General features: G+C 43.8%; 1 protein-coding gene across 2 annotated transcripts in view; it reads left to right on the top strand.

Moving 5' to 3' along the window:
- The window catches only part of arhgap36 (Rho GTPase activating protein 36), a 28,469-nt gene extending 8,332 nt beyond the window's left edge, over positions 1-20,137 (top strand). The window contains exons 1-12 of one of the 2 annotated variants that reach the window (XM_079295215.1): positions 571-600; positions 4,553-4,709; positions 8,089-8,157; positions 13,672-13,955; positions 16,544-16,757; positions 16,955-17,010; positions 17,459-17,609; positions 17,695-17,843; positions 18,071-18,241; positions 18,473-18,561; positions 18,652-18,860; positions 19,267-20,137. In XM_079295215.1, the coding sequence (XP_079151341.1) occupies positions 4,574-4,709; positions 8,089-8,157; positions 13,672-13,955; positions 16,544-16,757; positions 16,955-17,010; positions 17,459-17,609; positions 17,695-17,843; positions 18,071-18,241; positions 18,473-18,561; positions 18,652-18,860; positions 19,267-19,574 (1,836 nt within the window). In that variant the 5' untranslated portion in view covers positions 571-600; positions 4,553-4,573 and the 3' untranslated portion in view covers positions 19,575-20,137. Of the gene's footprint in view, positions 1-570; positions 601-4,552; positions 4,710-8,088; positions 8,158-13,671; positions 13,956-16,543; positions 16,758-16,954; positions 17,011-17,458; positions 17,610-17,694; positions 17,844-18,070; positions 18,242-18,472; positions 18,562-18,651; positions 18,861-19,266 lie in introns of those variants that run through there. The other variant, XM_079295214.1, reaches the window with a different exon arrangement.
- Positions 20,138-23,170: the final 3,033 nt, after the last annotated feature.

Below are 23,170 nucleotides of genomic sequence, written 5' to 3'. Positions count from 1 at the left end.
TGTCCTTCCGTACCTCCTCCTTCCTTTCCTATAGCTCCTTCTTGTCTACCTTCTAATATCAACTCCTTCTCTTGCTCTCTTTCCTTCCCTATGCGTCCTCTCTCCCTCTCTTCCTTACGACCCAATTTGCTGCTTTACGTTTCCAAACCACTTTTTACTTCCTCCTCACTTCCTCTCTCTCCCCCTCGTTCTTTACCTCCTCGTTTCCTCATGGCCTTCTGTCTTTCTTCCTTTTTTCTCTCCCCTTTCTTCCTCTTCATGGTCCATCCTTACTCCCTTATCTCCCTGCTTAATTCATTCTCCTGCTCCTTTCTCCTCCCCTCTCTGTTGTGTTTACATTCTCAGCTCCTGGAAGTCGAGTCTATGCGCTGCTCCTCCTCCTCCTCACTTAATCTAACTCACTTCTCAGCCCTCCCCCTCGCTCCCTCGCTCCCTAACTCCCTCCCTCTCTTGCTACTTTGACTCAGAGCTGCTGGTCGACTCATCCGGCTCAGAGATGCGTTTGAGTGTCTGAACAGAGTCGGGATAAACGGGGCTCAGAAATCTGCAGGGATCGATTACGAGGGATTTAAATTGAGACAAAGTGACACTCCGATACCGGTACAGTGTGTGTGTGTGTATAGCAGAGAATACCTTTGTGACATGATTTATGGTGCTAAATCTCCTTTCATTTAAAGCCTTTTTGAGAGACTTTTGAGTCAAAAGAAATATTTTCTAATGTAAACTCTTATTTAAAGTAGTCCTCTCGCCGCAGTAGAGCCTTTTAAAGCGCTTGTTGGCTAAAGTTAAGCAGCTGCACGACTTTGTAAACAGCATGAACTCAGTTGTTCCAGTAAACCAGGTGAATTCATGAATCATCTTCTGATGAATCCTGCATCTCGTATCAGAGAGTAGACCTGTGTATCTGCTGCCGCTCCACATTTAGAAACAACCAACAGAAGTTCTTCACATTTAAATTTTGATCTTAAAATGTTTTCATGATGCGGCGTACATTGAAATGCATCACACACACACACACACACACACACACACGCTGCACTTGCACGTACATAAACATCATCCCACTTCTGTTAGTATTCGTCCACCGACCTGACGTGTGCGTGTGTGTGTGTGTGTGAGAGAAAATGACTAAGCACCGTTTGCATACTAATGCCTGCGCGGTGATGTTTTTTTTGAGAGCCTGCTAATGAGGCCTGATGATGTGATGAAAACACGTGCAGCTGATGTTCCTTCGTTAGAGATCATGGAGCCAAAACACAAATGAGAACATTTTAAATATGAAATACTGAAAAACGCTTTTGTTCAGGTGTGAGAAAAAGAGAAACTTTTAAGTGAATACATCCTGAACAGTTAAGTTTTCCAGTAATTTGGGATAAAGGAAACACTTCACCGCCTCCTCGTCCTCCTGCTGAGGAACGAACGAGCCGGCGTGTTAATCTCCGTCTCGTTTGAGCCGGTTCTTTGAGGCGAGGTCGGGATGAAAGGCCGAGGCTAATGATGGAAAGCACACCGACACGCCAACAGCAGCACCCACGGGAGAGACGATCGTGCACCATCACGTTAACAGCAGAAGAAGAATAAACAGAGAAGGGAAAGAAGAGGGAGAACAGAGGGGTTTAAAAACGATGATAAAGTGAATGAGGTCTGGTGTGTGAAGAGAAAAAGGTTAAAAAAAGAAAGTGACGCATCTGTTAGCTATCAGCACATTTATTTTACTTTATCGCTTCATCAGACGAGGGGTACACACACACACACCTTGTGTAAACACACATTCTTTAGCCGTTCAGCTAACATTTTATTCCATAATTAGCTTTATTAAAAGCAGAGGTGTGCAGGTGTATGGATATAGCGGGTGCTGCTTCGTACGGTGTCCCTGATTAGAGATCTACTCCTCCTGGCAAAAGTCCTGTTCTGATCCCAGAGTTGAACTGCTTCTTGTGTTCACTGTCATTTTAACAAATGTTATTCGTATATTTAGACGAAGTGGAGGTTCCTCCGTCCAGTACTTATCTCTTTTTGTTTCGAGAAAGAACGTCTCGGACCGGTGTAACATCTGGACATTGTGACAGAGCGATTGGTTTGTTAGCTCAACAGGAATGCACTGAACCGAGTCAAAGTACACACAATGATGACGGCAGATTTACCGCTCGCACTCTCTAGTGATGTAGAAACAATAGATCCTTGATTTCAGACCGAAATAGAGCCGACTTCTCTCCATCCTCTTCTGCTGTGGTTCACCTCACTTCGATCTTCTTGTCTGTCGTGTGGTTTGAATAGTTTCCCTTCCCGGGTCTTTTGACTGAAGCCACAAAACAAAGGGAGTCTGTTCTTTACCCCAATTGTTAAATCTACATTGTAGATCTCTGGCAAGATGGCCGCCAACTTTGTATGACCTGCCCAATGTGGCCAAAACCTCAGACATGTCTTTGTTTAGTAGTTTGTCTTTGAGTTTTACCTTCAGGACTTTCCTTTCATATTAATCAACACCTCATGTTGATGCTGCCGCAAACCACTGGATTGGCAAATGTTTAGTTTTGTTAGACGTGCACATCTGTGTCCGTGAGTCACGGCACTGATCCTAAATGTCACTTCTTCTCCGTGACATTTCAGACGGCAAACCAACGTTCCTCACAGCGTCGCTCTCCACCGAGCCACGTCTGCTGTGAGATGTACGTCGCCCGGCCTCACCAACTTTCATCCACTTTCGTCTGGTTACGCAGTTTACTCCAATCCCGCTGCGCTGTGGTGGGCTGAGGTCCGGCTCGATTACAGACGTCAGACACATGTGGAAGTGTACGTATGTGCACATACAGAGCGAGGCAGTCATCGCAAATAGCTGTGAAAGGTTACCGCGTTCCTTTAAGGCTAAGGTGAGGCTTGAGGCCGAGTAATTATACAAAGGCATGCGTGTACGTACGGCTCGTCATCTAAAGGGAAGTTAGAAGCTTTGACAGTTCTTTCAATCCTTTAAAGAGACTCTATATATCTTTTAAAGAAATATTAGTTGATTGAATCCTCATGACTTTAGAAATCCAATGACTTCATGCAAGTCTCGCATTTGTTCGATACTTAGTTTAATTAGCAAATACTGTTCAGATGGACGTAATGAAGGCATTCAAAGATGTGTGAAGAGAAAACAGAAGGAAGGGAAGATGATAGGAAGGAAAAGAGATGGGAAGGGATGAGGGAAAGAGGGAGGAAAAGAAAAAGAAGCAAGGAAGGAGGAGGCGAGGAAGGAAATAAATGAAGGAGCAGGTAAGGGACAAAATCCTGTTGCCTTGACGCCTCTCGTTGGGTCTCTCTGACTCCTCTTCGCTCGTCCCGTTGCCTTGACGCCTCTCGTTGGGTCTCTCTGACTCCCCTTCGCTCCGTCCTGTTGCCTTGACGCCTCTCGTTGGGTCTCTCTGACTCCTCTTCGCTCCGTCCTGTTGCCTTGACGCCTCTCGTTGGGTCTCTCTGACTCCTCTTCGCTCCGTCCCGTTGCCTTGACGCCTCTCGTTGGGTCTCTCTGACTCCCCTTCGCTCCGTCCTGTTGCCTTGACGCCTCTCGTTGGGTCTCTCTGACTCCTCTTCGCTCCGTCCTGTTGCCTTGACGCCTCTCGTTGGGTCTCTCTGACTCCTCTTCGCTCCGTCCTGTTCGTCATTAGTCTCTGTCTCTCACCGCCAGGTTATTGTTTATAATTTACTAATAATTTCAGCTGTACTTGTATATACTGCTGGGTAGTTTAATCTTACCTGTAAAGGTACAAGTACCTCAGTTTTGTACTTGCAGCACTGATGGGAGGTTTGGCTCCGTTGGAAGGATCAGACTCATTCTTTGTGGCCGCTGTAGCAGAAACACTAACTTTAGAAGCTGGGTCATGTTTGAATCCGGCTCAGCTCCAACACGTCTAGTCTCCCAAACATTACGAGCTGGAGCTCAGCCAATCCAAGCATCTCCAGCGTTCAGATAAAAGTCTCCACTCAGAACAAAGTATTTCTTCAATGGAAGCCACTAAAGAAAGAATCCGCTTCAGACCGCAGACGAAGAGACTTTCCTCTCGGGACTATTTGAGACTGTTTTACTGGACTAACTGTTCTTTTCTATTCATGTGTCGTATGTTGCGTTGCAGCGTTTTAGTCTGTCTCGGAGCCCGGCAGTCAAACAATGGAGCATGGGAGTGTGTGAGCTTCATCCCTGAGCATTTGACCAAATCCCACTGCCTTCTTCGGCTTGATGAAAAATAGATACGCAACTATAAACTGATGTTTAGAAACAAATGCCTGCATTATCACCTTTTTAAATACGAAAGCTGTGGCTGTAAATTATCATTCAGAGCACCGGAATCTGAAGGAACAGATAAAGATGGGTAAACTAAAAATGAACAGATTGTAATAACAGATTAAATTAGGGACATTAACTCTGACTACAACGTGGTGACTCTGATGTTTTATCTACGAGTACTTGGTGGTTGGTTGATAACATTTAGAGATTTCCACTTCATCCTCAAAGCTTTTGGGTTTTTGGTTAAATTGTGGACTATTTTGATAATCGTCTCTCTCGTCTCTGCAGGGCGACCACACGTGGGCGACCATGTTGGGTCAGAGTGTGCGGTTGCAGCCGGTGCCCATCCAGAGCCTGTCGGAGCTGGAGCGGGCCAGGCTGCAGGAGGTGGCCCTGTACCACCTGGAGGAGAGGGACCTGGACTTCAAGATCAGCATCCCGAGAGGTACCATAAGATGTTCTCACAGGTTGCGAATACAATCTTAGCAAACACAGGCTTGTCTCCAGACTTTCACATCGCGTCGGAATGAATTCAGGTCAACCATGAAAAGGTGAAGAGGTGAACCTGCTTTGCTTGATATCAGATCTGGCTGTATTAGAACAGACACAACTGAGTCCAGAAACATGACCGATGTTGTGTTTCTGACGAGGAGAGTTTAAAAAAGGCTCCTTGATGTCGTCTCTCTATGGACTCAAGAATAATCTCAAGAGGAACTGCAGCCAAAAACCAGTTATTTCTTCCAGCTGAGCTTGTTGGAGACATTTTTTATTGCTTATTTTTCAAACTGTCAGCTAAAAGCGAGGGACCACACAAGAAGACTTTAGTCTCCAAAAGGAAGTGAAAAGAGTCGGTGTCGCACGTTTAATCTTCAATTTGTTGCAGATTACAATCGCTGCATTTGACAATGAGCTCAAACTTCAGCGTCACTTTCAATTTGTTCAGATTTCCGTCATGAAATTGTTTCTCTTTCTTTTCAATATCTAGTTTCTTTCCCTTTGTTCCAGATGTATTTTCTCTCGAAAGTCTCTCGAGGCGACATCACGTTATTGCAAAGTACCCGAAGCAATAAGCTCAACGAGCGCTGCTGCTCAGGAATCTCTTTTTGCTTTATCCTTCTCCTCTTACGATACTTACTGGCTGATATTGGTGAAGGTTGGATATTCGTTGGATTACTGCTCCTTCAGTATGTTGATCTTCCCCACTGAGATCTTATGCATTAATACCTTTTAATAATCCGATTAGATTGTTCGGTCATATATAATACTGGCTTCTTAATAGGACTCAAGGTGCTGGAGGTCCTGGATGTTGCGCCTGTGTGAGCGTGTGTTACTCATGTTGTGAGGACATCGGTCTGTTTACGCAGCCGCCACATTTTGAGGGCATGAATAAAACCTCACGATGGGAATAAATGTAAGAAACGGTAACAAGGTTTTTGACTCAGAGCGACTTGCATCCTGTGAGACTCCACTCATCCCTCCTCACTTCGGGGAAATGTTCCTCTCTCGCCATCTTCCATTTCTTCATCTTTGGGGATGAATGTAAACTCTTTTCCCATCAGGTCGGGGTTCAGCCACACACTGGGATTCATGGGAAAACTCAAGCAGATCACTCACTGCGGTGGCTTATGAATTACCAAGAAGCAAGTTGAAATTCAGGGAACAGACATTCAGAAATATCTCCACATCTGGGCGGGTTGGGATGTTCCCATGTGTTCCCTGTTTGGGACACACCTGGCACAGAGTTATTTTAAACACCAGCTTTATGTACCAACACGATGCCGTCAGCCCACGTAAACCCGGCCGAAGAGCTTGTAAAACACACTCGTACATTCCCGCTGCCACTGGATGTTGTCTTCATCTTTATTACTGGAGCGCTGGTGGCTTCTGACAGAAACACGCAGAAAACGTGAGGATTGGATTCATTTGTGGACCGCTTGAGACGATAGTCGTCCTCCAGTGAACATTTGCATAGAATTTGTTTCTCACGCAAGTAGTTTAGAGGTAAAAGATTCCCATCAGTGGTACCACCGAGTGCAAACTACTCGAGTACAGGACTGGAATACTTCCTCCATGAGTGTCTATGATTGCATGCACCTGTGTGTGTGTGTGTGTGTGTGTGTGTGTGTGTGTGTTTCTGTGCACGAGCGTATTTGGTTTCATTGGCAGGATCCCGTGGATTCTTTGTGAAACCAGTCAGTGGTTGTGGGACAGATTTGCTCTTATTTGGTGTGTTTGGGAGAGTTCGTTCTCTCTCTCTCTCGCTCGCTCTCTGCTTCCTTTCATCTTCTGTCCGTCGTCAACGTTTCCCTGGCGTTGGTTCTCTTCCCTTGAGCTCGACTTGTTCAGGAAGGTCCTCTTTTTCAAGACGATTGTTTTGACACTATAGCGTTTTTCAAGCAAACATGTCAACGTTTCTCTGGTTCTCGCTTCTCAAATATTAGAATTTCCCGCTTTTTTACCTTCTTATATCAATTTGTGATCCTGTGATCGATTTCTTTTCGAAACTTTCTGCCAACGACAAATGATGCAAAACTGCAGGAAAATACCCAAATCAGTTCTAGTCTGAGGCATTCGTCTCGGTGTGTCCTAGCTCTCTGTGAATGTGCGTTATGTAATCATACAATGTGAGTGCATGCACGCACACACACACACACACACACTCTAAGGGATTAGCTGGAGGTGGTGTGTGTGTGCGATGGGAGGGGCCTTGCGCTTTGGAAATAAACTCTAATTTCCTGCAGTCATGGGAATTTGACCCTTTTATCCCGCCACACACACACACAATACTCTTTCTTCCCCTCACTGTTTTAACTTTCTACTGTTTCTCAGTGATTTAGAGGGAAACAAGCAACGAGAGTCCCAAATATTCCAGACTGCATTATTTGCGATGCAGGGAACTCGTTCCCTAAAAGGGGAAAGACCCCGATGTTGCATTAGTGATGTTGCTACAACTAATGTCAATGTTTGGCTCGTCAACCGCAGGCATTTGGAGAACAAACACACCAAACAACAAGGATGCAGGAATGCACAACACGTCCGACAAACCCCATCTCCCAAAAGGGGGAAGTTTGTTTTTTTCACGTATTTCTATTGCTGTCAAATTTCTGTAAATGTTGATTACAATAAGTTACTGTAATTATTCGATGCGGTAGAGCTGCTGTACATTTCTGTAAAAGTCTTGCTGGTGAAACTGCTGCCAGAAAAATATAGTCGTGTTTGAATTATTACAGTAAATGAGTGGATGCTTTGATTGCAGTACGTTGCTGTATTCTTTTGATACAGTAGACGCGTTGCTGCCGGTAGATTGCTGTAATTCTACAGTGAAAATATTTAAAGTGTCGTTTTCACCGAACTAACGGCGATTCAATTTCCTCCCACGTGTATAAAAGCCACATGTAGAGACGTGCGGTCGTGATCAAAGTGGCGAATCAAACAAACACCAGGGCTGCTGAGAGTCGGCTCTATTGTTAGAGGACGAGGTGGAAGCACTCGGGAGGAAAGATCATAAGGGAACGAGGAGAGGAAAGCGAGGAAGGTCTCAATGAGGGTGGTGTTTGTGTTTCAGGGAGGGAAGTGATGATTGAGTGTGTTCAGTTATTTTAAGAGCGTTTGTGTTGTGATCCTCATGGAAACACATTCAACACAGACTTCTCTGAACACACGGTCTTCATTGTCCACACGGTCTTCATTGTCCACACGGTCTTCATTGTCCACACGGTCTTCATTGTCCACACGGTCTTCATTGTCCACACGGTCTTCATTGTTCAGTCTTCAGCGTCACTCATCATTTTATTCATGGACTTTTCTCTCTTTTTCTCTCACAGAAATACACATACGGCGAAAGTCTCTACGCAGGAAGTTTGACTCCTTCGCAAAGGAAAAGAAGGAGCGAGGTGAGTCCATCACACACACTCGGTCACGTGTGGTTTCACATTCAAGAAAACAAAACAGTTTGTCTCCCTCGAGAGTCTTTTTCCGCGAAGTCCCTGCCTGACCCGACGCCCACGCACAGTAAATATGACCGTCCTACACAATGTCCCCTTCAGTCATCACCACAGTGACGTCCGCCGGCTTTTACTGCTAATGCTCTCACATACTTGAAATGCTGTTTATGAAGCACAAGTGGCTGCAGAGCTGCAGAGCGATGGAGCGTTCAGGGAGTCGAGCTTTGTGTCTCTACGTCCGTCCTCCACAGTCATGCTGTGTCACCCGGCCAACGCTTACCGGCAGCAACCAGCTCTGAATTCATATTAATTCATGTTTCATGATGTTCACATTGTTCAAAGTGATTTTTAAATCCAATTAACTCAGATTTAACTATTTTGATTTAACACACAAGACGACAGTTTGATTATGTTGTTACTTGCAAAATGAATCAAAAAAGAATAAAGCGAACGTTTAGGTTTAAGCAACAAAACCACCAACAGTTAGGTTTAAGCAACAAAACCACCAACAGTTAGCTTTAGGCAACAAAACCACCAACAGTTAGGTTTAAGCAACAAAACCACCAACAGTTAGCTTTAGGCAACAAAACCACCAACAGTTAGGTTTAAGCAACAAAACCACCAACAGTTAGCTTTAAGCAACAAAACCACCAACAGTTAGCTTTAGGCAACAAAACCACCAACAGTTAGGTTTAAGCAACAAAACCACCAACAGTTAGCTTTAGGCAACAAAACCACCAACAGTTAGGTTTAGGCAACAAAACCACCAACAGTTAGCTTTAGGCAACAAAACCACCAACAGTTAGCTTTAGGCAACAAAACCACCAACAGTTAGCTTTAAGCAACAAAACCACCAACAGTTAGCTTTAAGCAACAAAACCACCAACAGTTAGCTTTAGGCAACAAAACCACCAACAGTTAGCTTTAAGCAACAAAACCACCAACAGTTAGCTTTAAGCAACAAAACCACCAACAGTTAGCTTTAAGCAACAAAACCACCAACAGTTAGGTTTAAGCAACAAAACCACCAACAGTTAGGTTTAAGCAACAAAACCACCAACAGTTAGCTTTAAGCAACAAAACCACCAACAGTTAGGTTTAAGCAACAAAACCACCAACAGTTAGGTTTAAGCAACAAAACCACCAACAGTTAGGTTTAAGCAACAAAACCACCAACAGTTAGGTTTAAGCAACAAAACCACCAACAGTTAGGTTTTGGCAACAAAACCACAAACAGTTAGGTTTGGACAACAAAACCACCAACAGTTAGCTTTAGGCAACAAAACCACCAACAGTTAGGTTTAGGCAACAAAACCACCAACAGTTAGGTTTAGGCAACAAAACCACCAACAGTTAGGTTTAGTCAACAAAACCACCAACAGTTAGGTTTAGTCAACAAAACCACCAACAGTTAGGTTTAGTCAACAAAACCACCAACAGTTACGTTTAGGCAACAAAACCACCAACAGTTACGTTTAGGCAACAAAACCACCAACAGTTACGTTTAGGCAACAAAACCACCAACAGTTACGTTTAGGCAACAAAACCACCAACAGTTACGTTTAGGCAACAAAACCACCAACAGTTACGTTTAGGCAACAAAACCACCAACAGTTACGTTTAGGCAACAAAACCACCAACAGTTAGCTTTAGGCAACAAAACCACCAACAGTTAGCTTTAGGCAACAAAACCACCAACAGTTAGCTTTAGGCAACAAAACCACCAACAGTTACGTTTAGGCAACAAAACCACCAACAGTTACGTTTAGGCAACAAAACCACCAACAGTTACGTTTAGGCAACAAAACCACCAACAGTTACGTTTAGGCAACAAAACCACCAACAGTTACGTTTAGGCAACAAAACCACCAACAGTTACGTTTAGGCAACAAAACCACCAACAGTTACGTTTAGGCAACAAAACCACCAACAGTTACGTTTAGGCAACAAAACCACCAACAGTTAGCTTTAGGCAACAAAACCACCAACAGTTAGCTTTAGGCAACAAAACCACCAACAGTTAGCTTTAGGCAACAAAACCACCAACAGTTAGCTTTAGGCAACAAAACCACCAACAGTTAGCTTTAGGCAACAAAACCACCAAAAGTTAGCTTTAGGCAACAAAACCACCAAAAGTTAGCTTTAGGCAACAAAACCACCAACAGTTAGCTTTAGGCAACAAAACCACCAACAGTTACGTTTAGGCAACAAAACCACCAACAGTTAGCTTTAGGCAACAAAACCACCAACAGTTAGCTTTAGGCAACACAACCACCAACAGTTAGCTTTAGGCAACAAAACCACCAACAGTTGGCTTTAGGCAACAAAACCACCAACAGTTGGCTTTAGGCAACAAAACCACCAACAGTTGGCTTTAGGCAACAAAACCACCAACAGTTGGCTTTAGGCAACAAAACCACCAACAGTTGGCTTTAGGCAACAAAACCACCAACAGTTGGCTTTAGGCAACAAAACCACCAACAGTTAGATTTGGGCAACAAAACCACCAACAGTTAGATTTGGGCAACAAAACCACCAACAGTTACGTTTAGGCAACAAAACCACCAACAGTTAGCTTTAGGCAACAAAACCACCAACAGTTGGCTTTAGGCAACAAAACCACCAACAGTTAGCTTTGGGCAACAAAACCACCAACAGTTAGCTTTGGGCAACAAAACCACCAACAGTTAGCTTTGGGCAACAAAACCACCAACAGTTACGTTTAGGCAACAAAACCACCAACAGTTAGCTTTAGGCAACAAAACCACCAACAGTTAGCTTTAGGCAACAAAACCACCAACAGTTAGGTTTAGGCAACACCATTTACTCTCCATTGGCATTATTTTCCGCCTGAGCGACACAAAAAAACTGTTTTTGGAACCAAAGCACAACTTGTATTACAAAAGGAGTATTGTGCTTTAATATCTTTTGCATCTTGTGCTTTAATATTAAGGTCCCGTCTTGTAGTTTTAACGTCTCATTATTAGTTTCTATCGAGCTGACATGGAAGATTTCACTGAGGGGTGAATCCCAACGTCTCAGTTTTGCAGAGGGAAACTCAAGTTGATTAATCGCAGCATGTTTATACAAGTTTTACTCTTGATAAGTTACACAGCTGTGGATCATGTGTCTCTGATGATGAAGTTGCATTCGTACTGTGGAAACTATGAGGACTCTGTCAACACAAAGGCAACCTCTGTCTTTCTTTATATCCAGCAGTGAAGCCATATTACATGTTGTCATCCCCCCATAAAGTCTGAGCCTCTGACCGAACTGAGCCACGATGTTTCGACCCGTTCGTCTCTCTGAACGGGAACAAAGCGATCTGGGAGTGTCTCACTGTGAACACCATGCGTGCATCACACAACACATGAACTAGCTTTACGCAAATCCATGTCAAGGTGCGATTACAACTTATTTAAATGGTATTGGTGACATGTAAACACAAGCCTCCAGCCACTTCAACTGCTTTCAGTTTCCTCCCCTCTGCTTCCTTTAACTCCCTGCTCTCCCTCCTCTCTCCTGCTAAGCCTCATCTGCCAATGTGACTCCAACCTCTCATAAAGAGATGTTCTCTACTCTCAGGTGATTATCGGAGATGCGAGCCAGCACACAGGCTGTCTGCAGGTCTTTATATCCTGCAGGACTTAGCTGAAGCTAACGCTGCTAATGAAAAGGCAGAACATCGGGACGTGGCAGCGCTCCCTCTGGCTCCGCTGCCCGGTACTACGGAGTCCTGACTGTGGCCTTCAGGGGCCAGCAGGCAGCAGGTTACATGAAGCAGGATGATTACGGGCGGGATGTGGAGTTACTGAGAGAGAAACGATGAGGCGGACTGTTTGTCACGTGATCTGCCACCGTGAATGATTTGTTTGTGTATTTATTGGTTCATATATATTTTTTAAAATATTTTATGTTTATATTTATGTTTGTTTCGATTTTTTAAAATATATTTTATATAATTTATTTAATTTTTAATTAATTAATTAATATAATTTATTACATATAATTATATTTTATTTTATTGGTGTTGAGGTCCAAACGTGAGGATTTGTGAGAATCGTGGAGTTTGACTGTCGACCAGAAGACCGCTGTTCAATGCTGACGTTCGTGCCCCCGTGTGATGTTTTTGGCGTGTTTCCCGTCCGCTCACTGTTGGCAGGATGCATCAGTCGTTGGACAGCAGTTAACTGGACAATCTGGGTTCAAGACCACAAACTGGCAAACATCCTCCTTTGATGAGATGTCGTTTATTCTCCAGCCGACATGGCTGAGGCAGGAGAACAGCGAGTATACTGTAGTATACTGTAGTATACTGTAGTATACTGTTTTTTTTCCTGCCGGTAGTGTTTGTTTGTCCAAAACTTTGAGGATTGAGTCGGCAGTGTGCAAACCTTTGCAGATGATGTGTTGTTGTCTCTTGCACCAAAACATGGACGAGCCTCGATAAATAGATGCAAAGATGAATATCATTTCGCTGTTCTGTCGAATCAGCTCTTAGTTTGACTTGTTGCTTTAATCCGAGCCATTGTTTTGGTTGTTGTTGCCCTGAACTCGCCTCTCTAACTGGATTTTGTGCCAGATCAGAGTATGCGCTCAACTGTTGTGGTCATGTGACGCAGCAAAGCAAAGGATTTGCAGCTTTAGCAGTCGAGTAGCTGACCAGAGACTCCCACGATGACGGCGCCCTCGTGTTGCGTTGCACTAAGCCAGTGTCGGCCTGAGCGTGATGTCTGGTTTGCCGCTCTAACAGGATTACCTGTTCATCCCCCTCTTACCTGCTCTCTCCATCCCTTCTGTCTATTCTTACCTGAACTCCAATCTCTCCTGTGATGACTGAAGTAACGAGCTGTTCTCTAACACCAGCGGTGCAAAACGCCTGAAGTAGGTCACATCTAATTGATTCAATCAGCTGCTCTTCCTTGTGTTCTCGTTCTGCTGATCATGCCGTTCTTAAGGTCGCAGTGAAGCGCCGTGTTGGTGTCTTCACGATGACGATCCTGCTGATTTTCTCATTTGAACTCTGAGAGCTGATGCAGCTCAGAAAGCAACTGTAGTTGAGATGCAGGTTTAGATCAGATATGTTCTACAAAACTACATATATCGATAGTTTTGGCCACTTCGGAACATATTTAATATAGAGTTGGTACAGTGAACGTGTTGGCAAATAGTTGGCTTCATATGAACGAGTTTAGATGCAGCAGGATAAACCTGATGAACGTTAGTCCAGTATTCAACCGAAGAGGCTAAAAGTCTCCTTAAAGCTGAGTAGGAACAGCAGAGTGGCTGATAATTGTCTTCAACTCTCACGTTGCATTGCTGTTGATGTAAAACTGTTGATTAGTGCAGCTCTGGAACGATTCCGTCCTCTGTCTTCAGAATCGCTCCTCCAGTTACCGACGTCTCTGACAAGAAAAGGTGACACAACTTCTCTTTTCTTTTTTCTCTCCTCCCCTCCATCAGAATCTGCCCCCAAGGCGTTCGGCATCCCCCTCTCCCAGGTCATCGCCAACGACCGCGCCTACAAGCTGCGGCAGGACGCCCTGAAGGAGAGCAGGCGAGACTGCCTGGACCTGGAGGCCAGCGTCCTGCGCTTCAGGGCGGAGAAGAGGCAGTTCTTCAACGGGAACAAGCCGCTGGTCGGCTCCCCCTCCGTCACGGGAGGAGGTCCCGGCTCACCGGCGCCAGTTACCGAGACCCAGCTGTCGCCAACGTTCCTGGACAACACGGGGCGAGGCCAGAGGAGGGTGAGCCGGCCGAGTGACCCGCGTCCGTCACGTCGCAGCTCGGACGCTTCCTTTTGCTTCCACAGCCGCGTGTTGGTGCGACGCCGCGCCGTGTTGCTGCTGCGGGTGTTTCCTCGTGTTGTGCTCGTTGCACCCTGTAATCCTCTCAGCGCTGATCTGGAAGCAGTCGTTATGTTAAACCCGTAAAGAGCATCATTACAGCCGCGCAGCGCAGTGATCCAACCTGAACCAGCGATCGAGTGCAGCGCAGACGACCAGTCGCTGAAGTAAACGCGACACACAGCGATGATGAGTATTTATAGAAGACGGACTCACGATGATCTTCATCATTCACCGTAAATAGTTAAGAAATGTGAAAACTACATTTCTGGCATAACAAATCCAAACTGAAGTCATTTAAACAGATATTCCCTGTAAGTAAAGCTTTAAGTCTAAATATTTGTGTTACATACTGCAGCAGCTCGCTGTTTACATACCTGACCTCACTCACTCACTCACTCAGACACTCACTCACTCACTCAGACACTCAGACACTCACTCAGACACTCACTCAGACACTCACTCAGACACTCACTCAGACACTCACTCAGACACTCACTCAGACACTCACTCAGACACTCACTCAGACACTCACTCAGACACTCACTCAGACACTCACTCAGACACTCACTCAGACACTCACTCACTCACTCACTCACTCACTCACTCACTCACTCAGACACTCACTCACTCACTCACTCACTCACTCACTCACTCACTCACTCACTCACTCACTCACTCACTCACTCACTCACTCACTCACTCACTCACTCACTCACTCAGACACTCAGACACTCAGACGCTCTCTCGCTCTCTCGCTCTCTCTCTCTCTCTCTCACTCTCTCTCTCACTCGCTCACTCTCTCTCACTCTCTCTCTCTCACTCTCTCTCTCACTCGCTCGCTCGCTCACTCTCTCACTCTCTCGCTCGCTCACACTCATTCACTCGCTCACACTCACTCGCTCACACTCTCTCACTCAGACACTCGCTCTCTCGCTCACTCTCTCACTCACTCGCTCACACTCTCTCACTCAGACACTCGCTCTCTCGCTCACTCTCTCTCTCTCGCTCTCTCACTCACTCACTCACTCACTCACTCACTCACTCACTCACTCACTCACTCACTCACTCAGACACTCACTCAGACACTCACTCACTCACTCACTCACTCACTCACTCACTCACTCACTCAGACACTCTCTCGCTCTCTCGCTCTCTCTCTCTCTCGCTCTCTCTCTCACTCTCTCTCTCACTCGCTCACTCTCTCTCTCTCACTCTCTCTCTCACTCGCTCGCTCGCTCACTCTCTCACTCTCTCGCTCGCTCACACTCATTCACTCGCTCACACTCACTCGCTCACACTCTCTCACTCAGACACTCGCTCTCTCGCTCACTCTCTCACTCACTCGCTCACACTCTCTCACTCAGACACTCGCTCTCTCGCTCACTCTCTCACTCTCTCACTCACACACACTCTCTCGCTCTCTCACTCTCTCACTCTCTCACTCGCTCACGCACTCACTCTGGAGATCTTCATGTTGTCAGCTGAGGCAGCAGTGACGTGGCGGCTGCGTCGTGTCCCGTGTGCACCGAGAGAGTAAAGGTTGGAACAAGATGGAGGACATTTGTAATTATTCTGTCGCTCTGCTGCACAGATTGCCGTGTGCGTTGCTTGTTCGTATGAATGTTGATTGACGGTGAATATATCGAGCGTCCAAATTGCACAAAATGAATCAAAGCACCCGCTCAGGTCTCGAGCAACACACCAAGTGTGAAGCAGATCAGATGAGCATCCTCGAGAAGAACACAGACACACAGACGGAGGTTATTTGCGTCATATTTAGAACTTTATTTGAGTTGATGAACTTCAGAACTCTATTCCTTCTAGAGCACCAGGTTTATAAAAGTTTAGAACGAGACAAACTCTTCTTTCTGAGGTTGAATTGATATCTTAATGATCACTGAACTCTGGAGATCTTCATTCTTCTGGACTGAGCTGCTGTTGGGACGCTTGACGTTCCTCCAGAAACGATGAGTTGCAGACGAGTGATTTATTTCTCTCTCTGGTGTTCGTTTGTCAGCCTCTCAAGCATTTATTGGATCTTCTTCTCCCGACATCCATCATGAAACGCTCTTTCCATTTTCTCCCGTCGGTGCTTCTTATTCTCTCGACTCGTTCTCTTCATTTAAAGCTGCACGGGTCAGCATGTTTATCAGTGATTCATGTGTTGAATCCACAGATGTTTGAGTTGAAGAGCCAAACAGAGTTAAGAGACAGTGCAGAAATCTGCTGCAGGTATAAACAGCAATAGTATGTTGTGTTTTTCAGCGTGCTGCCCCCTAGTGGCCAAAAACATGTGATGCAGCGTTTTCCTTTTCTTTAAACTTGTTGCGTGACGTGTTTTCCAGGAATCTTACTCAACAGTTGAAAGTTATTTTCGTCTTCCTACAAAGGTTCAGCAACACGCGCCGCGTTCCGCCCGTTTCCTGAATGCAGTCTTTTCAAAATAAACCTCCGTCTTCACAGGAAGTACCCTCTTTCTGTTGCAGGGCGGCCTGTCGGTGGACTCCATCTCCGACCTGGTAGAGAGTCAGTCTCGCCTGCTGGAGGCGCTGCAGCTCTCTCACCCGGCCGAGCTGGAGCTCATGAAGGCGCCGGGCGGCGGGTCGGAGGGGAGGACCCAGACCAAGCTCAGCCTCAACCCCATCTACAAACAGGTGCCCCGGGTGCTGGAGAGGTGCTGCAGTCACATCAAGACCTACGGTGAGACACGCGCTGCCGGCTGCGGCTCACTTGTGCCATTTGGCGTCCCCAAAACGCTTTTGACTTGAAGCTGCAAAAGTTAAAAGTTTGTTTTTGTATGTACAATCATTTAAATAGACACACTGAAGTATTTTCCTTTCAAATGTAGATGAACGGAACTTCATGAAACTGTTTGCGGCACCATTTTGTGTCCCCAGGTCTTCAGACGGTGGGGATTTTCCGTGTTGGGAGCTCTAAGAAGAGAGTGAGACAGGTGAGGGTGTTTCTGTTCATCCAATGTATCACGGTAACAAACTAAACATCTGAAAAAACATTTATTTTTCATAATCAACACTTAAAAATGATGAAGTCACTTCCAAATGACTGCAGAACAAAATGTAAACCAGGTTTTGATGTTTAATTTTTACATCTTTACTCACGACTTCATGAAATTTAATTTTCTTTCTTTGTAACAATTGCACCAATGAGGAAGGTTAATAATGAGAATAAATTCAAAATAATTGTTTCCCGTCAGAGTGGAAAATGAAAATACTCTTCAAGGGAAAAGCTGACGATGTGTGACATCCTGTTTTGGAGAGTTCGTGTCCATCGGGGGGAAAGTGACTCCTGTTTGACCCCCATGTGTGATTCTGTCTTTTCCTACATGTGTCTGTCTTTTCCTGTATTTGTGGGTCCATTTGTCCTCTCTGTGCGCTGCTCAGCTGCTGGAGGACTTCGATCGCGGGGTGGACGTCCAGCTGGACGAGGAGCACAGCGTCCACGACGTGGCGGCGCTGCTCAAAGAGTTCCTCAGAGACATTCCTGATCCTCTGCTGCCCAGAGAGCTCTACCCCGCCTTCCTGCACGCCAACCGTGAGCACGCACACACACACGGTGACTAAAACAGCTGTAACACCTGTATGAATCCAGAGCTAAGCTCCTCCTCCCCTCCCTGCAGTGCTGAGGGGAGCAGAGCAGCTGCAGTACCTGCAGCACCTCCTCTACCTGCTGCCTCCCTGTAACTGTGACACTCTGCTGCGCCTCCTCAGCCTGCTGCACACCGTGCAGAGCTTCGCCCAGGACAGCGTGGGAACCAACGACGAGGAGGTACGGGCGTCACCCGTTCTATAGAGCGAGTAGGAGTCGGGATTATGAGAGAAACGGGCCCCTGGGGGACGCACTCTGTGGTCATTGTGCATCTTTTAGTGGTTTTGTGTCTCTATGGGGTCATTTATTGTCATGTTGCGACTGCAGGTTTAGAGCCAATAACCTATAAAGTGGATCGAGATCGATTGAACAAAATGAGCACCTCTCCGTCGTCCTCTCGCCTCCAGATCCCCGGTAACAAGATGACGGCGGCGAACCTGGCGGTGATCTTTGGGCCCAACCTGCTGCAGAAGGAGCGAGGGGGAGACCCGGGTCCTCATGGGATGGGGATCGAGGACAGCACGGCCATCATCGGCGTGACCCTGCTGCTCGTACAGAACCACAGGAGGCTCTTCATGGTACGCAGATGATGAAGTATTGTTTTTAACGTTGGAAAATAAGTATTAAAGGATCAGTATCATTGGTACCTCATCATGCAAATATTTGTTTAATGTGCTGAGACTTTGAGATCTTAAAAACTTTATTTCAGCTTTTTAACTTTGGTTTAATTTTACACAGAAAGGTTTTTTTTATGCACACAAATCATTTTCTCAAGATCCAATCAAAACCTTTGGTTGGTGACCCTCCAGGTGTCTGCAGAGCTGCAGCAGGAGGTCCTGATGAGTCTGATCCAGACGGACCCGGACATCATCGACTATCTGCTGCGGAGGAAGCTCGGGTAGCTCAAGTCCCCGAGAGCGTTGAATTCACTGAGCTGCTTTTCTTTTCCTACTGACGTTCCATTTTACATTTCCGTCCCCTCACCCAGCGGCAGTCACCTGACGGTGGAGAGCAGCAGTGAGTCGGGGGGCCGTCGGGACACGGGGGCCTCCCTGGACTCCGTCGGGGCCTCCAGTGGGAGTTTGTCACCGCTTTTCCCGCCGGACGGCAACGGCGGCGAGGGCAGCCTGACCAGCGAGGTGTTCCTCAACGTTCTCAAGCTGAACCAGAACAGGAAGCGCCAGGAAGCCAGATGCGGTACGCATGTAGTTAAATCAACTTAAACATAAACATCTTTTAGACCTCATGGAAACTCTGTGAAACACAAACAATTCGGCACATTAAAGCATCTTTAAAAGAAGACGTTCATGTTGAACAGAACGCTGAGCGTCTGTGTGCTGGGATGATAAATGAGGCCACAGCACCATCTAGTGGTGACAGACAGGAAGCATCCATCAATGTTAACATGAAGTATTGTGTTGAACAATGAGGAGGAAGAGTAGATGAATGCTGAAGACCACATGATTGATCATGTTTTGTTGTTCCGGAGTCTTTTATATAAGTTTCTCCAGCTTTAATAAAGTCTTTCCATGAGAATTTGAGAACGTTAATCTTGAAATCAACGTTTTTAAAAAGGATTTTGTGCCCGTTTTCTGTCCTCCAGGCGAGGCCCCTTCAGGTAAATCCATCCGCCACATGCGTCAGTTCCACTCCCACCACAACCTGCTGAGCCTGGCCCAGCCCTCCTCGTCCTCCGGCCCCAGACTCAGCCAGGACCACGACGCCCAGGACCGCAGGGGCCCGCCGGGCTTCACGCTGGGCGGCGGCGGCGGCGGCAGCTGCTCCAGTCTGAGCGGCTCGGCGGAGAGCAGCATCTGGGTGAGGCAGACGCCGCAGGACGACGGCAAGCCGGCCTCCAACTTCTGGGACTTTTTCACCGGGAAAGGGTCGAGCTCGGAGACGATGGTGTGATGAAGGGCGAGGTGTGTGTGTGTGTGTGTGTGTGTGTGTGTGTGTGTGTGTGTGTTTGAGGTCCCCCCCAAAAATGTGTCCAACGTCCTGTTACATTTACAACGCAAAGGTTTAAGTGTCTTCCTCAGATTATAAACACTCTGCAGCTCTACAAACAGAACCCCGTTGTTTCAAATTCCTCCATCCTAAAATTCCTACTTGAACTTTAAAGGCGGTTGGAATTTCCAACTTTCCAGGCATCCCTGGAACGCAGCATGAATGTTTGCTTTAAAGACTTTTTGGATTCGTGTCGGAAGAAAGTGTTTCAACTTAAGCACGACTCGGACATCAGCACATGAAGAAGAGGATGAATAACTCTGTTCATGAGATGAGTGGACGCAGTAATCATTGATGTGCACTTAATGTCTTGTTACACACACAACCCTGAATACAGTAGAACTGCGTCTTCATCTACTCCAGACCTGTTGTTTACCAGTAAGCTGCATTAACTGTAAATATAATCTACAATACCATCAAACATTGAAGTATAACTGCTGACGGCATCTCAGCGGACAATAAATAAATATATCACAGCCAGAACTTTTGTTTACCTTCATTTTTGCTTCTGTTTCATCGTTTATTTCATATCTCAGTTATGAGCTTCATGTTGAAACGCATCTAAAGTATGAATCACATTTAACTAAAACATCTGTTTTAACATCGTCTATCCTGCAAATCATCACTTCACGTGTTCCTCAGAGTCCCAGCTGACATCTTCAAATTTCTGTGCAAACGCAGCATTGAACCACTTGGTATTTCTGAAGAACAATAAAGAAACTTTTCTGCAGCAGAACTTGTTTATTCCTCAAAGAAACAAAAAGAGGGAAACTGTCATCACCTACAAAGAAAAGCACAGCTGAGCAGCTTCATCTGCTGATGGAGATCATGTGATACCAATGAAACCTCCAGACCGGCGACACTTCCATGTTCTATTTCCCATGTTTGTTTGTTTTTTTTACATTTTTCCGACATGCTATACTGTCTCTTTGTTTTACATTTTTCCGACATGCTATACTGACTTTTTTTCGACATGCTATACTTTGACTTTTTGTTTTACATTTTTCTGACATGCTATACTATGACTTTTTTTTGACATTTTTTCGACATGCTATACTTTGACTTTTTTTTTTACATTTTTTCGACATGCTATACTATGACTTTTTTTTACATTTTTCCGACATGCTATACTATGACTTTTTGTTTTACATTTTTCCGACATGCTATACTATGACTTTTTTTTTTTTACTTTTTTTCGACATGCTATACTATGACTTTTTTTTTTTTTACTTTTTTTCGACATGCTATACTATGACTTTTTTTTACATTTTTTCGACATGCTATACTATGACTTTTTGTTTAATATTTTTTCGACATGCTATACTATGACTTTTTTTTGACATTTTTCCGACATGCTATACTATGACTTTTTTTTTTACTTTTTTTCGACATGCTATACTATGACTTTTTGTTTTACTTTTTTTCGACATGCTATACTATGACTTTTTTTTGACATTTTTTCGACATGCTATTACATTTTTTCAACATGCTATACTATGACTTTTTGTTTAATATTTTTTCGACATGCTATACTATGACTTTTTTTTACTTTTTTTTGACATGCTATACTATGACTTTTTTTTGACATTTTTCCGACATGCTATACTATGACTTTTTGTTTTACTTTTTTTCGACATGCTATACTATGACTTTTATTTGACATTTTTTCGACATGCTATACTATGACTTTTTTTAGACATTTTTTCGACATGCTATACTATGACTTTTTGTTTTACTTTTTTTCGACATGCTATACTATGACTTTTTTTTTACTTTTTTTCGACATGCTATACTATGACTCTTTTTTGACATTTTTCCGACATGCTATACTATGACTCTTTTTTGACATTTTTCCGACATGCTATACTATGACTTTTTTTGACATTTTTTCGACATGCTATACTATGACTTTTTGTTTTACTTTTTTTCGACATGCTATACTATGACTTTTTTTTTACTTTTTTTCGACATGCTATACTATGACTCTTTTTTGACATTTTTCCGACATGCTATACTATGACTCTTTTTTGACATTTTTCCGACATGCTATACTATGACTTTTTGTTTTATATTTTTTCGACATGCTATACTATGACTTTTTTTTACTTTTTTTCGACATGCTATACTATGACTTTTTTTTTTACATTTTTCCGACATGCTATACTATGACTTTTTGTTTTACTTTTTTTCGACATGCTATACTACGACTTTTTTCGACATGCTATACTATGACTTTTTTTACTTTTTTTCGACATGCTATACTATGACTTTTTTTTTACATTTTTCCGACATGCTGTACTATGACTTTTTGTTTTACATTTTTCCGACATGCTATACTATGACTTTTTGTTTAATATTTTTTCGACATGCTATACTATGACTTTTTTTTACTTTTTTTCGACATGCTATACTATGACTTTTTTTTTACATTTTTCCGACATGCTATACTATGACTTTTTGTTTTACTTTTTTTCGACATGCTATACTATGACTTTTTTTTAAACTTTTTTTCGACATGCTATACTATGACTTTTTTTGACATTTTTTCGACATGCTATACTATGACTCTTTTTTGACATTTTTCCGACATGCTATACTATGACTTTTTTTTACATTTTTTCGACATGCTATACTATGACTTTTTTTTTGACTTTTTTTCGACATGCTATACTATGACTTTTTTTTGACATTTTTTCGACATGCTATACTATGACTTTTTGTTTTACTTTTTTTCGACATGCTATACTATGACTTTTTTTTTTACTTTTTTTCGACATGCTATACTATGACTTTTTTTGACATTTTTTCGACATGCTATACTATGACTCTTTTTTGACATTTTTCCGACATGCTATACTATGACTCTTTTTTGACATTTTTCCGACATGCTATACTATGACTTTTTTTGACATTTTTTCGACATGCTATACTATGACTCTTTTTTGACATTTTTCCGACATGCTATACTATAACTTTTTGTTTTATATTTTTTCGACATGCTATACTATGACTTTTTTTTACTTTTTTTCGACATGCTATACTATGACTTTTTTTGACATTTTTCCGACATGCTATACTATGACTTTTTGTTTTACTTTTTTTCGACATGCTATACTATGACTTTTTTTAAAACTTTTTTTCGACATGCTATACTATGACTTTTTTTGACATTTTTTCGACATGCTATACTATGACTCTTTTTTGACATTTTTCCGACATGCTATACTATGACTCTTTTTTGACATTTTTCCGACATGCTATACTATGACTTTTTTTGACATTCTTTCGACATGCTATACTATGACTCTTTTTTGACATTTTTCCGACATGCTATACTATGACTTTTTGTTTTATATTTTTTCGACATGCTATACTATGACTCTTTTTTGACATTTTTCCGACATGCTATACTATGACTCTTTTTTGACATTTTTCCGACATGCTATACTATGACTTTTTTTGACATTTTTTCGACATGCTATACTATGACTCTTTTTTGA

Source organism: Melanostigma gelatinosum (assembly GCF_949748355.1).
Source record: "Melanostigma gelatinosum genome assembly, chromosome: 23".
NCBI classification, from domain to species: Eukaryota; Metazoa; Chordata; class Actinopteri; order Perciformes; family Zoarcidae; genus Melanostigma; species Melanostigma gelatinosum.
Note: the sequence above shows the minus strand (reverse complement) of the source record. Positions and strands in the feature narration are given on the sequence as shown.